At 47.8% G+C, this 14,502-nt stretch overlaps 1 protein-coding gene across 1 annotated transcript in view; it reads right to left on the bottom strand.

Annotated features, from left to right (window-relative positions):
* Positions 1–1,007: 1,007 nt before the first annotated feature.
* The window catches only part of LOC137311308 (C-C motif chemokine 18-like), a 28,107-nt gene continuing 14,612 nt past the window's right edge, over positions 1,008–14,502 (bottom strand). The window contains exon 3 of the mRNA XM_067978598.1: positions 1,008–1,509. Coding sequence (XP_067834699.1) covers positions 1,410–1,509 — 100 coding nt within the window. The 3' untranslated portion in view covers positions 1,008–1,409. The remainder of the gene's footprint in view (positions 1,510–14,502) is intronic.

Genomic DNA, 14,502 nt, shown 5'->3' with positions numbered 1-14,502 from the left:
TTTAATCTCTATGTCTTTAATCACCCAGGGAGCTTGAACTTTGGATGCCCTTCCTTTCCTCCTCCTAGGGATCTCTACCTGAACCATCTGCTCCTTGAAGGCCTCCCATTGCTCATTGACTGTTTTGCCTGCCAATTTTTGATTCCAATCCACCCGGGCAAAATCCGTTTTTAACTCACTGAAATTAGCCCTCCTCCAGTTAAGTATTTTCACATTTGATTTTTCCTTGTCCTTTTCCATAATTTTTCTAAACCTAATGATATTGTGATCACTGTTCCCCAAATGCTCCCCCACTGAAACATGCTCCACTTGTCCCACTTCATTCCCCAGAACTAGATCCAGCATTGCTTCCTTCCTCGATGGGCTGGAAACACACTGATCAAGAAATTCCTCCCCCTCTTTGCCCTTTACACTGTTACTGTTCCAGTCTATATTGGGATCATTGAAGTCCCCCATTATCACTACTCTGTAGTTCTTGCATCTTTCTGTAACTTGCCTGCAAATTTTACCCTCTATCTCCTTCCCACTGTTCGGTGCCCTACAGTCTACACCCAGTAGTGTAATAGCTCCTCTATTGCTCCTTAATTCCAACCAAATAGATTCTATCTTTGACCCCTCAACTACATCATCCCTTTCCAGTGCGATAATAGTTTCTTTAATCAGTACTGCCCCCACTTTCCTTCCTTCCCTATCTTTCCTGAATACCTTGTAACCAGGAATATTAAGTACCCAATCCTCCCCTCCTTTGAGCCAGGTCTCTGTTATTGCCACTATACCATAGTCCCATGTGGCGACTCGAGCCTGCAGCTCACCAACCTTATTTACCACACTCCGTGTATTTACACACATGGACTCCAAACCCATTTTAATCTGCCTCATATTTGCCCCCTGTTTGAGGTGGTTTGGGAGAGTGGGGCCTGGGAGTTAGACAGTTGGGTTTGTGGGGACTGAGCCCTGTGCAATAATGAGCCACATGAGCCTCCAAGAGCTGGGTACAACTGCCTTTATTATACAGTGACAGAGCCAAGCATTCTAGGTTACAGATAAATCTCATTGCTTGTTCAACTACTATGGGAGCAGATAAAAGGAAAATCACATACAAGGGAAACCGGTGGAGAAATCCATAGAGGATAGGGAGCAAGCTTTGGGAAAAGTATTTTCACTGGAGAAACCCAGTTCAAGGAAATATCTTCGCGCCTGAAATCAATTTACATGTTACCAAATATCAGAGAGACAAAGGATCGATTCACTCCCCCCACCCCCTAGAGTGAGGTGTCGGGAGCTATTAATGGGCATGGTGTTGGCTCCACCAGTTACGAGTTCTCGAGTGTTATTGGAGCTATGCTTGGTGTAGTATCCTGTGATGGAGATTCAAACTCTGCTCTCAATGGCACCTCCACCATCTCGTTCTAGCTCTGCTGAAACTGTTTCTTCAAGAGGTCCAGGGCTTTTTGTATCCACATCTCCTGCGGGTCCACGCAGATCTCCAAACCCCCCTTAGTTTTGAACCTGCACAGAGAATGTATAGGTCAGGTTACGGTGATGTGACAGTGTCCCAGTATAACACACAAGGTACAATCTCACCTCTGAACTCGGGTCACCAACCCTCCGCCATTGGGCTGGAGCATCCTGGAATTAAACATCGATCTCCCAGACGCTCGGGAGAAAAATCATCGGGACATTGTCTTCTCTCATCTCACCACCAACGGACTCACAACAAACTGCAGGGCCACAACATTCCCAGGGCAATGGGGCCCTAGGCACCAGGTAAAATCACGCAATGGATAGAGCAGAGGCTTGTGGGTATTGTAGCCGCCAATATTGACCGATTGCCATGGCAATTGAATTGTTGTGTTGGGCAGCTAATGGCGGGAGTGTGGGGGTGGGGCAGGTGGAGGCAGGAGGTCAGGTGATGAAGTCTCCTGGAATACAGTCCAGCCAGAGTTGGAGACCCTACTCTGAAAGCACTGTTCACACTGTGAAGGTGTCAGCTGGAGACCCGTGTTATGTATTTCTAGCGTTTGCAGTTGTTTACAGCACCATGAATAGAAATGCAGCGTGGAAGGCTCCAGTTCCATCACTGGCCTGGGCTGAGTTAACTGATCTTAGCAGGGGCATCAGGCGAGATACGGCTGGTGAGTGAATTAATAATGGGCCGTACTATCCAATTGATTACTGCTGCAAAGTGAAGATGTGTGGGTGTCAGGGTGTTTGGGTTGAGCTGTGATGTCTCCCACAGCCAAATAGCCTACCACTGCTCATTGCTTAAGCTCATACCTAAATAATGTCCATGGCTGAGGTACTCAAGATTGACCAGAGCCTGTGGAACTCTGTCACAGCAATAGGAGCACATTAAGGAGAGGAGGGAATTGAGGCAAATGCCATGTTCCTCAGCACCTGAATCCCCTCGGGGGCATTCTTATTTTATAGAAAGTATATTGACGGAGATAAGCCCCGAGCAGGAATGACCTGTTGCTGGTACTGACGGACAGTCTGAAACACTAAGTTTCAAATTTTGGGTCTTCCATTAGATGTTCTGTCAGGTACAACAGTGCTGGTCACTCCTGTAAAAGTGGTCTGAGTGTCATATGTCCAGGAGTGCACACATACTGCCCAATATCTAACTACATAATAGCATAATCCAGGGGTGTAACCCCTTAACACACTAGTTAGCGTGTATATTTCTCATGCAATTCACTAATCTTTCCAAGGCAGACCGAGAACTCACTGGACGAGACGAGAGTATATATGAATCATTAAAGGAGCTTTATTTCACAGCAAGTGAACATACAGAGCAATGTTATGATCAGAAGCTCTTAATTTAATCAGTACAACTTAATAATATAAATATAATGCACACACCATCCTTCCCCACATCACTTTGCTCGATGTAAACAGAATCAGTTTGAATGTCCTGCATGCTGTCTGAGTCGAGGGATAGCTTGCCATTGCAGCTTTCTGTTTAATAACCTGACTGTGATGTGCGTGTTTCTGCCCCTATCGCTACCTGCCTGTGTTTGCAGCAAGAAGGGAAGGCCAGTCAGAAAACCTCAGCTCAGCACCCAGGACCAGAGATTTCCCAACACAGAGGGTGTGAGGTGTTTATTGATTACTGAGACAGGACAAGGAATTATTTATTGTTTCCGGTCATTGTCAAACTAACTTAAAAGCCTGGACCATTGGTATTTTTAACCATCTTTTGTCTGGCTGTTTTTTAAAACCAGCGACATTGGTAGAAAGAGGGATGAGGTCCTGCAGGCAGATTTTAGGGAGTTAGGAATGAGATTAATAAGCAGGACCTCAAGGGTAGTAATCTCCGGATTACTCCCGGTGCCACTCGCTAGTGAGTATGGAAATAGGAGGATGGAGCAGATGAATGCGTAGCTGGAGAGATGGTGCAGGAGGGAGGGCTTTAGATTCCTGGGGCATTGGGACCGGTTCTGGGGGAGGTGGGACATGAACAGGCCGGACGGGTTGCACCTCAACAGGGCCGGGACCAATGTCCTCACGGGGAGGTTTGCGAGTGCTGTTGGGGAGGGTTTAAACTAACTTGGCAGGGGGATGGGAACCTGAGAGGAGATTCAGAAGAGAGAGAAGCAGAGCTGGAAGTGGAAGGCAGAAAATTAATAAGTGAGTTTGGAAGGCAGAGGAAGCAAAGGTTAGAAAGTAGACAAGGAAGGAGTTTGGCAGTGCTCAATGGTTTATACCTCAATGCAAGGAGTCTAGGGAATAAGGCGGATGAGCTGAGGGCACAGATAGACACGTGGCAGTACGATAACAGCTATTACTGAAACATGGCTTACAGAGGGGCAGGAATGGCAGCTCAATATTCCTGGTTACAGGGTTTTCAGATGAGATAGAGAGGGGGATAAAAAAGGAGGGGGGTGGCAATATTGGTTAAAGAAACAATTACAGCTGTGGAGGCAGATGATATGTTAGAAGGATCATCAAATAAGGCCTTATGGATTGAGCTAAAGAACAAAAAAGGGGCAGTCACACTGGGAGTGTACTATGGACCCTGAAACAGTCAGGGAGATAGAAGAGCAAATATATAGGCAAATTTCTGAGAAGTGCAAAAACAATAGGGCAGCAATAGGGGATTTCAACTACCCGAATATTAACTGGGACACAAACAGTGTAAAAGGTATAGAGGGTGCAGAATTCTTAAATTGCGTTCAGGAGAACTTTTTTAGCCAGTTTATAGCAAACCCAACGAGAGAGGGGTCAGTTCTGGGTTTAGTTTTAGGGAATGAAGCTGGGCAGGTGGAAGGAGTATCAGTGGGAGAGCATTTTGGTGGTAGTGATCGTAATTCAGTTAGTTTTAGCATAGTTATGGAAAAGGGCAAAGATAGAACAGGAGTTAAAGTTCTCAATTGGGGAAAGGCCAATTTTACTAAGCTAAAAAGTGATTTAACAAAAGTGGACTGGAAACAGCTACTTGAAGGTAAATCAGTGTCAGAGCAGTGGGAGACATTCAAGGAGGAGATAGTGAGGGTTCAGAGTAAACATGTTCCCACAAAGAAAAAGGGTGGAGCTGCCAAATCTAGAGCCCCTTGGATGTCGAGGAGCATAAGGCAAGAAAGGGAAGGTTATGTCAGACACCGAGAGCTCAATACTGCAGAAAGCCTGGAGGAGTATAGAAAGTGCAGGGGTGAAATTAAAAATTAGGAAAATAAAGAGAGGGCATGAAAAATTATTGGCAAGTTAAATCAAGGAAAACCCAAAGATGTTTTATGAATACATAAAGAGCAAGAGGATAACTAAGGAAAGAGTAGGGCCGATTAGAGACCAAAAAGGTAACCTGTGTGTGGAGGCGGAAGATGTGGGTCTGGTTCTTAATGAATACTTTGGTCTGTCCTCACAAAAGAGAGGGACGATGCAGAGATTGTTTATTGGGAGGAGGAGGAGGAGGAGGAGTGTGACATATTGGATGGGATAAACATAGTGAGAGAGGAAATATTAAGGGGATTAGCATCTTTGAAAGTAGATAAATCACCAGGCCCGGATGAAATGTATCCCAGGCTGTTAAAAGAAGCAAGGGAGGAAATAGCGGAGGCTCTGACCATCATTTTCCAATCCTCACTGGATACAGGCGAGGTGTTGGAGGATTGGAGGACTGCTAATGTTGTACCATTGTTTAAAAAGGGAGCGAGGGATAGACCGAGTAATTACAGGCCAGTCAGTCTAACCTCGGTGGTGGGCAAATTATTGGAAACAAATCTGAGGGACAGCATTAATCGTCATTTAGAAAGGCATGGACTAATCAAGGACAGTCAGCATGGATTTGTTAAGGGAAGGTCGTGTCTGACTAACTTGATTGAATTTTTTGAGGAGGTAACAAGCAGGGTCGATGAGGGTAGTGCGTTTGATGTTGTCTACATGGATTTTAGCAATGCTTTCGACAAGGTCCCACATTGTAGACTGGTCAAAAAGTAAAAGCCAATGGGATCAAAGGGAAAGTGGCAAATTGGATCCAAAATTGGCTCAGTGGCAGGAAGCAGAGGGTAATGGTGGACGGGTGTTTTTGCGACTGGAAGCCTGTTTCCAGTGGGGTTCCGCAGGGCTCAGTACTGGGTCCCTTGCATTTTGTGATATACATTAACGAATTGGACTTAATCATGCCCCCCTATGTTTAAGAAATTTGCGGATGACACAAAAATTGGCCGTGTGGTTGACAGTGAGGAGGAAAGCTGTAGACTGCAGGAAGATGTCAATGGACTGGTCAGGTGGGCAGAAAAGTGGCAAATGGAATTCAATCCGGAGAAGTGTGAGGTAATGCATTTGGGGAGAGCAAACAAGGCAAGGGAGTACACAATAAATGGGAGGATACTGAGAGGTGTAGAGGAAGTGAGGGACCTTGGGGTGCATGTCCACAGATCCCTGAAGGTAGCAGGACAGGTAGATAAGGTGGTTAAAAAGGCATATGGGATACTTTCCTTTATTAGCCGAGGCATAGAATATAAGAGCAGGGAGGTTATGCTGGAACTGTATAAAACATTAGTTAGGCCACAGCTTGAGTACTGCGTACAGTTCTGGTCACCACATTACAGGAAGGATGTGATTGCACTGGAGAGGGTGCAGAGGAGATTTACGGGGATGTTGCCAGGACTGGAGAATTTTAGCTATGAGGAGAGATCGGATAGGCTGGGGTTGTTTTCATTGGAACAGAGGAGGCTGAGAGGTGATTTAATTGAGGTGTATAAAATTATGAGGGGACTAGATAGAGTGGATAGGGAGGACCGATATCCCTCAGCAGAGGGGTCAGTGACCAGGGGGCATAGATTTAAAGTAATTGGTAGAAGGATTAGAGCGGAGCTGAATTATTTTCACCCAGAGGGTGGTGGGGGTCTGGAACTCACTGCCTGAGAGGGTGGGAGAGGCAGAAACCCTCAACTGATTTAAAACATACCTGGATGAGCACCTGAAGAGACGTAACCTACAGGGCTACGGACCAAGAGCTGGAAAGTGGGATTAGGCTGGGTGGCTCTTTTTTGGCTGGCACGGACACGATAGGCTGAATGGCCTCCTTCTGTGCTGTAACTTTCTATCATTCTATTCTATGAAAATTCATGTGAATACACTTTACATTTAAAAAAAAGTACATTTCAATGACCCCCGGCTTGGCTGGCAGCTCTTCACTGCTGGACAGTACGGGTCGTTCACAACACAATCACCAATGGGAACCTGGGTGGTGCAGTGATCCCAGTCACCTCTGGGACCTGAATTCAAATTCAGCCCAGACTGCTGCCAGGAAGTCTCCCCTTTCCGCTAATGTCAAGGGTTTAGTGTGAAATTGGAGAGCCCAAAGGTAAAGAGTGTTGACCTGAAGGAGTGTGGGGTTGGAGCTTTAGAGCGCCAGAGAGGATAAAGATCGAGGCCCGGGAGTGGGCCTCAATCGGAGAGCGTGAGGAGCGAGGCCCCGGGGAGTGGGCCTCAATCGGAGAGCGTGAGGAGCGAGGCCCCGGGGAGTGGGCCTCAATCGGAGAGGGTGAGGAGCGAGGCCCGGGCGAGGGTGAAGGGCGAGGGTAAAGGGCGAGGGTGAAGGGCGAGGGTAAAGGGCGAGGGTAAAGGGCGAAGGGCGAGGGTGAAGGGCGAGGGTGAAGGGCGAGGGTGGAGAATGAAGGGCGGAGGGTGAAGGGCGGAGGGTGAAGGGCGGAGGGTGAAGGGCGAGGGTGAAGGGCGAGGGGCGAAGGGCCGAGGGCGAAGGGCGAAGGGCGAGGGTGAAGGAGCTGATTGGTGAGTCGCTGGTGAGTTTTTTTTTCAGTCCTTAGTTTATTTCTGATCAGTTGAGTTCATGATCTAATAAATGGAGACATAGCAGGGCAGCTCAGACCCGTCGAATACACGGCCTGTGACATGTGGGAACTCCAGGACGCTTCCCGTGTCCTGGACAACCACCGGTGCAGGAAGTGTCGTCAGCTGGAGGAGCTCGAGCTCCGGGTTTCGGAGTTTGAGCAGCAGCTGGAGGCACTGCAGTGGATCCACGAGGCTGAGAGCTGCATGGATAGCACGTTTCAGGAGGTGGTCACCCCGCAGCTTAAGAGAGTGCAGACGGAGAGGGACTGGGTGACCGCCAGACAGACAAGGAGGACCAGGCAGGTAGTGCAGGAGTCCCCCGAGGGCATCTCACTCTGGTGATGGAGAGGGTTCCTCTGGGGAGTGCAGCCAGACCCAAGACCAGAGCACCATGGGTGGCTCAGCTGTACAGGGGGGAGGAGAGAGGTCAGGAGACCAATAGTGATCGGGGATTCTATAGTTAGGGGAACAGACAGGCCTTTCTACAGCCGCAGGCGTGATTCCAGGATGATATGTTGCCTTCCTGGTGCCAGGGTCAAGGATGTCACTGAACGGCTGCAGAACATTCTGGGCGGGGTGGGGGAGGGTGAACAGCCAGAGGTCGTGGTCCATATCGGTACCAACGACATAGGTAGAAAGAGGGATGAGGTCCTACAGGCAGGGTTTAAGGAGTTAGGAAAGAGATTAATAAGCAGGACCTTGAGGGTAGTAATCTCCGGATTACTCCCAGTGCCACTCGCTAGTGAGAATGGAAATAGGAGGATGGAGCAGATGAATGCGTGGCTGCAGAGATGGTGCAGGAGGGAGGGCTTTAGATTCCAGGGTCATTGAGAGGTGAGCACAGTATAAAAGGAGAGACTGAGAGAGGGAGGAGAGTCTGAGAGGTGAGCACAGTATAAAAGGAGAGACTGAGAGAGGGAGGAGAGTCCGAGAGGTGAGCACAGTATAAAAGGAGAGACTGAGAGAGGGAGGAGAGTCCGAGAGGTGAGCACAGTATAAAAGGAGAGACTGAGAGAGGGAGGAGAGTCCGAGAGGTGAGCACAGTATAAAAGGAGAGTCCGAGAGCGGGAGGAGAGTCCGAGAGGTGAGCACAGTATAAAAGGAGAGACTGAGAGCGGGAGGAGAGTCCGAGAGGTGAGCACAGTATAAAAGGAGAGACTGAGAGAGGGAGGAGAGTCCGAGAGGTGAGCACAGTGTAAAAGGAGAGACTGAGAGAGGGAGGAGAGTCTGAGAGGTGAGCACAGTATAAAAGGAGAGACTGAGAGTGGGAGGAGAGTCTGAGAGGTGAGCACAGTATAAAAGGAGAGACTGAGAGAGGGAGGAGAGTCTGAGAGGTGAGCACAGTATAAAAGGAGAGACTGAGAGAGGGAGGAGAGTCCGAGAGGTGAGCACAGTATCAAAGGAGAGACTGAGAGAGGGAGGAGAGTCCGAGAGGTGAGCACAGTATAAAAGGAGAGACTGAGAGAGGGAGGAGAGTCTGAGAGGTGAGCACAGTATAAAAGGAGAGTCCGAGAGAGGGAGGAGAGTCCGAGAGGTGAGCACAGTATAAAAGGAGAGACTGAGAGAGGGAGGAGAGTCTGAGAGGTGAGCACAGTATAAAAGGAGAGACTGAGAGAGGGAGGAGAGTCTGAGAGGTGAGCACAGTATAAAAGGAGAGTCCGAGAGAGGGAGGAGAGTCCGAGAGGTGAGCACAGTATAAAAGGAGAGACTGAGAGTGGGAGGAGAGTCTGAGAGGTGAGCACAGTATAAAAGGAGAGACTGAGAGAGGGAGGAGAGTCCGAGAGGTGAGCACAGTATAAAAGGAGAGACTGAGAGTGGGAGGAGAGTCCGAGAGGTGAGCACAGTATAAAAGGAGAGACTGAGAGAGGGAGGAGAGTCCGAGAGGTGAGCACAGTATAAAAGGAGAGACTGAGAGCTGGAGGAGAGTCTGAGAGGTGAGCACAGTATAAAAGGAGAGACTGAGAGTGGGAGGAGAGTCTGAGAGGTGAGCACAGTATAAAAGGAGAGACTGAGAGTGGGAGGAGAGTCTGAGAGGTGAGCACAGTATAAAAGGAGAGACTGAGAGCTGGAGGAGAGTCTGAGAGGTGAGCACAGTATAAAAGGAGAGACTGAGAGCTGGAGGAGAGTCTGAGAGGTGAGCACAGTGTAAATCTAACGCAAGTCATGGCAGCACAGCTCGCACCCGTGATCTGCTCCTCCTGCACTATGTGGGAAGTCATGAACACTGCAGGTATCCCTGGTGACCATGTGTGCAGGAAGTGTGTCCAGCTGCAGCTACTGGGTGACCACATTTCGGAGCTGGAGCTGCGGGTGGATTCGCTGTGGAGCATCCGCGATACTGAGATTATTGTGGATAGCACGTTCAGTGAGGTGGTCACACCGCAGGTAAAGATTATGCAGACAGAAAGGAAATGGGTGACCGCCAGGCAGAGTAAAAGGACGAGGCAGGTAGAGCAGGAGTCCCCTGGGGCCATCTCCCTCTCAAACAGATATTCTGCTTTGGATGCTGTTGGGGGAGATGGCTTATCAGGGGAAAGCAGCAAGAGCCAGGTTCGGGGCACCACGGGTGGCTCTGCTGCACAGGAGGAGAGGAAGAAGAGTGGCAGGGCTATAGTGATAGGGGATTCAATTGTAAGGGGAACAGATGGGCGTTTCTGCGGCCGTAAACGTGACTCCAGGATGGTATGTTGCCTCCCTGGTGCTAGGGTCAAGGATGTCACGGAGCAGCTGCAGGGCATTCTGGAGGGGGAGGGTGAACAGCCAGTAGTCGTGGTCCATATCGGTACCAACGACACAGGTAAAAAAAGGGATGGGGTCCTGCAAAGTGAATTTAAGGAGTTAGGAGATAAATTAAAAAGCAGGACTTCAAAGGTGCTGATCTCAGGATTACTCCCAGTGCCACGTGCTAGTGAGTATAGGAACAGGAGAATAGACAGGATGAATGCGTGGCTGCAGGGATGGTGTAGGAGGGAGGGATTTAGATTCCTGGGACATTGGGACCAGTTCTGGGGAAGGTGGGACCTGTACAAGCGTGACGGGTTACACCCGAGCAGGACCGGGACCAATGCCCTCGTGGGGGTGTTTGCTCGTGCTGTTGGGGATGGTTTAAACTAGAGTGGCAGGGGGATGGGAACCTGAGCGGGGAGTCAGAAGGGAATAAAGTTGAGAGCAGCAAGAGAGGGGAAGACCCAGGGGAAATCTACAATACAAATAGTACAAACAGTTGTTCAAGCACAAGAGAAAGGGAAAAGCGTAGAGCAGTGGAAAGAAAGTGTACTTTAGACACTACAGATAAAATAAAAATGAGAAGGCGTAAGGCGATTAACCCAGCATCAAAGCTGTGGCAGGGGGTTGGGAACCTGAGCAGGGAGACAGAGGAAAGCGTGTCAGGAAGGGACAGAAGGTATGGAGTAAAAGGTAAAGTGTTAAAAAAGGAAAAAGCAGGAACTAAGTGTCACAAAACAGATTTGAAAGTTCTTTATCTGAATGCACGTGGCATTCGTAACAAAATGGACAAGTTAACGGCACAAATAACTACGTATGGGTATGATCTTGTGGCCATTACAGAAACATGGCTGCAGGGTGACAACGACTGGGAATTAAATATGCCAGGGTATTTAACAATCAGGAAGGACAGGCAGGAAGGAAGGGGAGGTGGGGTGGCTATGTTAATAAAGGAAGGAATCACTGTAATACAGAGAAATGATATTGGGGCAAAGGATCAGGATAATGAAACAGTTTGGGTAGAGATAAGGAATAATAAGGGGAAAAAAACACTCGTGGGCGTAGCATATAGGCCTCCTAATAGTTGCAACTCTGCTGGAAGAAGTATTAATCAGGAAATAGTCGGGGCATGTAATAAGGGAACAGCTATAATTATGGGGGATTTTCACTATCGTATTAACTGGACAAATCAAATTGGGCAGAGCAGCCTTGAGGAAGAGTTTATTGAGTGTATTAGGGATGGATTTCATGAGCAGTATGTAACTGATCCTACAAGGGGGCAGGCAACCTTGGACCTGGTCCTGTGTAATGAGCCAGGATTAATTAATAATGCCCTAGTTAAGGATCCCCTTGGAACGAGCGACCATAACATGGTTACATTCCATATCCAATTAGAGGGTGAGAAGGTTGGTTCTCAAACAAGCATACTGAGCTGGAATAAAGGAGACTATGATGGTATGAGAGCGGAATTGATTAAAGTGGACTGGGAAAATAGATTAAAGGGTAAGACGGTACATGAGCAGTGGTGTTCATTTAGGGAGTTATTTTACAACTTTCAAAAAATATATATTCCACTGAGGAAAAAAGGGTGTAAAAGAAATGACAGCCACCCGTGGCTAAGTAAAGAAATCAAGGATAGTATCCGACTAAAAACAAGGACATATAAGGTAGCCAAACTTAGTGGGAGGATAGAAGATTGGGAAGTCTTCAAAATACAGCAAAAAGTAACGAAAGGATTGATTAAGAAAGGGAAGTTAGATTACGAAAAGAAATTAGCAAAAAATATAAAAACAGATCGCATGAGTTTCTACAGTTATATAAAAAGAAAAAGGGTGGCTAAGGCAAATGTAGGTCCCTTAGAGGATGAGACCGGGAAATTAATGGTGGGAAACATGGAGATGGCAAAAATGCTGAACAAATATTTTGTTTCAGTCTTTACGGTAGAGGACACTCAGAATATCCCAACACTGGACAAACAGGGGGCTCTACAGGGGGAGGAGCTAAATACGATTAAAATCACTAAGGAATTGGTACTCAGTAAATTAATGGGACTCAAGGCAGATAAATCCCCTGGACCTGATGGCTTCCATCCTAGGGTCTTGAGGGAAGTGGCAGTAGGGATTGTGGATGCTTTGGTAATAATTTTCCAAAATTCTCTGGACTCGGCAAAGGTCCCGGCAGATTGGAAAACTGCCAATGTAACACTCTTATTTAAAAAGGGTAGTAGGCAGAAGGCTGGAAATTATAGGCCAGTTAGCCTAACATCTGTGGTGGGTAAAATTTTGGAGTCTATTATTAAGGAGACAGTAGCAGAACATTTGGATAAACATAATTTAATAGGACAAAGTCAGCATGGCTTTACGAAGGGGAAGTCATGTCTGACAAATTTGCTTGAGTTCTTTGAGGACATAACGTACAGGGTGGATAAAGGGGAACCAGTGGACGTAGTGTATTTCGACTTCCAGAAGGCATTCGACAAGGTGCCACATAAAAGATTATTGCTCAAGATAAAGAATCCCTGGATTGGGGGTAATATTCTGGCATGGGTGGAGGATTGGTTATCTAACAGGAAGCAGAGAGTTGGGATAAATGGTTCATTCTCGGACTGGCAACCAGTAGCCAGTGGTGTTCCGCAGGGGTCGGTGCTGGGTCCCCAACTCTTTACAATCTATATTTACGATTTGGAGGAGGGGACCGAGTGTAACATATCAAAGTTTGCAGATGATACAAAGATGGGAGGGAAAGTAGAGAGTGAGGAGGACATAAAAAACCTACAAGGGGATATAGACAGGCTGGGTGAGTGGGCGGAGATTTGGCAGATGCAATACAATATTGGAAAATGTGAGGTTATGCACTTTGGCAGGAAAAATGAGAGAGCAAGTTATTATCTTAATAGCGAGAAACTGGAAAGTACTGCAGTACAAAGGGATCTGGGGGTCCTAGTGCAAGAAAATCAAAAGGTTAGTGTGCAGGTGCAGCAGGTGATCAAGAAGACCAAAGGAATGTTGGCTTTTGTTGCTAGGGGGATAGAATATCAAAACAGGGAGGTATTGCTGCAGTTATATAAGGTATTGGTGAGACCGCACCTGGAATACTGCATACAGTTTTGGTGTCCATACTTAAGAAAAGACATACTTGCTCTCGAGGCAGTACAAAGAAGGTTCACTCGGTTAATCCCAGGGATGAGGGGGCGGACATATGAGGAGAGGTTGAGTAGATTGGGACTCTACTCATTGGAGTTCAGAAGAATGAGAGGCGATCTTATTGAAACATATAAGATTGTGAAGGGGCTTGATCGGGTGGATGCGTTAAGGATGTTCCCAAGGATGGGTGAAACTGGAACTAGCGGGCATAATCTTAGAATAAGGGGCTGCTCTTTCAAAACTGAGATGAGGAGAAACTTTTTCACTCAGAGGGTAGTCGGTCTGTGGAATTTGCTGCCTCAGGAAGCTGTGGAAGCTACATCATTAAATAAATTTAAAACAGAAAAAGACAGTTTCCAAGAAGTAAAGGGAATTAGGGGTTACGGGGAGCGGGCAGGAAATTGGACATGAATTTAGATTTGAGGTTAGGATCAGATCAGCCATGATCTTATTGAATGGCGGAGCAGGCTCGTGGGGCCGATTGGCCTACTCCTGCTCCTATTTCTTATGTTCTTATGCTGCAGTCCGTGTGGTGAAGGTTCTCCCACAGTGCTGTTGGGAAGGGAGTTCCAGGATTTTGACCCAGCGACGATGAAGGAACGGTGATATATTTCAAAGTCGGGATGGTGTGTGACTTGGAGGGGAACGTGCAGGTGGTGTTGTTCCCATGTGCCTGCTGCCCTTGTCCTTCCAGGTGGTAGAGGTCGCGGGTTTGGGAGGTGCTGTCGAAGAAGCCTTGGCGAGTTGCTGCAGTGCATCCTGTGGATGGTACACACTGCAGCCACAGTGCGCCGGTGGTGAAGGGAGTGAATGTTTAGGGTGGTGGATGGGGTGCCAATCAAGCGGGCTGCTTTGTCCTGGATGGTGTCGAGCTTCTTGAGTGTTGTTGGAGCTGCACTCATCCAGGCAAGTGGAGAGTATTCCATCACACTCCTGACTTGTGCCTTGTAGATGGTGGAAAGGCTTTGGGGAGTCAGGAGGTGAGTCACTCACCGTAGAATACCCAGCCTCTGACCTGCTCTTGCAGCCACAGTATTTATGTGGCTGGTCCAGTTAAGTTTCTGGTCAATGGTGACCCCCAGGATGTTGATGGTGGGGGATTCGGCGATGGTAATGCCGTTGAATGTCAAGGGCAGGTGGTTGGACTCTCTCTTGTTGGAGATGGTCATTGCCTGGCACTTGTCTGGCGAATGTAACTTGCCACTTATCAGGCCAAGCCTGGATGTTGTCCAGGTCTTGCTGCATGCAGGCTCGGACTGCTTCATTATCTGAGGGGTTGCGAATGGAACTGAACACTATGTAATCATCAGCAAACATCCCCATTTCTGACCTTATAATG

The sequence above is a fragment of the Heptranchias perlo genome, unplaced genomic scaffold (genome assembly GCF_035084215.1).
Source record: "Heptranchias perlo isolate sHepPer1 unplaced genomic scaffold, sHepPer1.hap1 HAP1_SCAFFOLD_324, whole genome shotgun sequence".
In the NCBI taxonomy this organism is placed as follows: Eukaryota; Metazoa; Chordata; class Chondrichthyes; order Hexanchiformes; family Hexanchidae; genus Heptranchias; species Heptranchias perlo.
The sequence above is the reverse complement of the archived record's forward strand: the minus strand, read 5'-3'. Positions and strand labels throughout refer to the sequence as shown.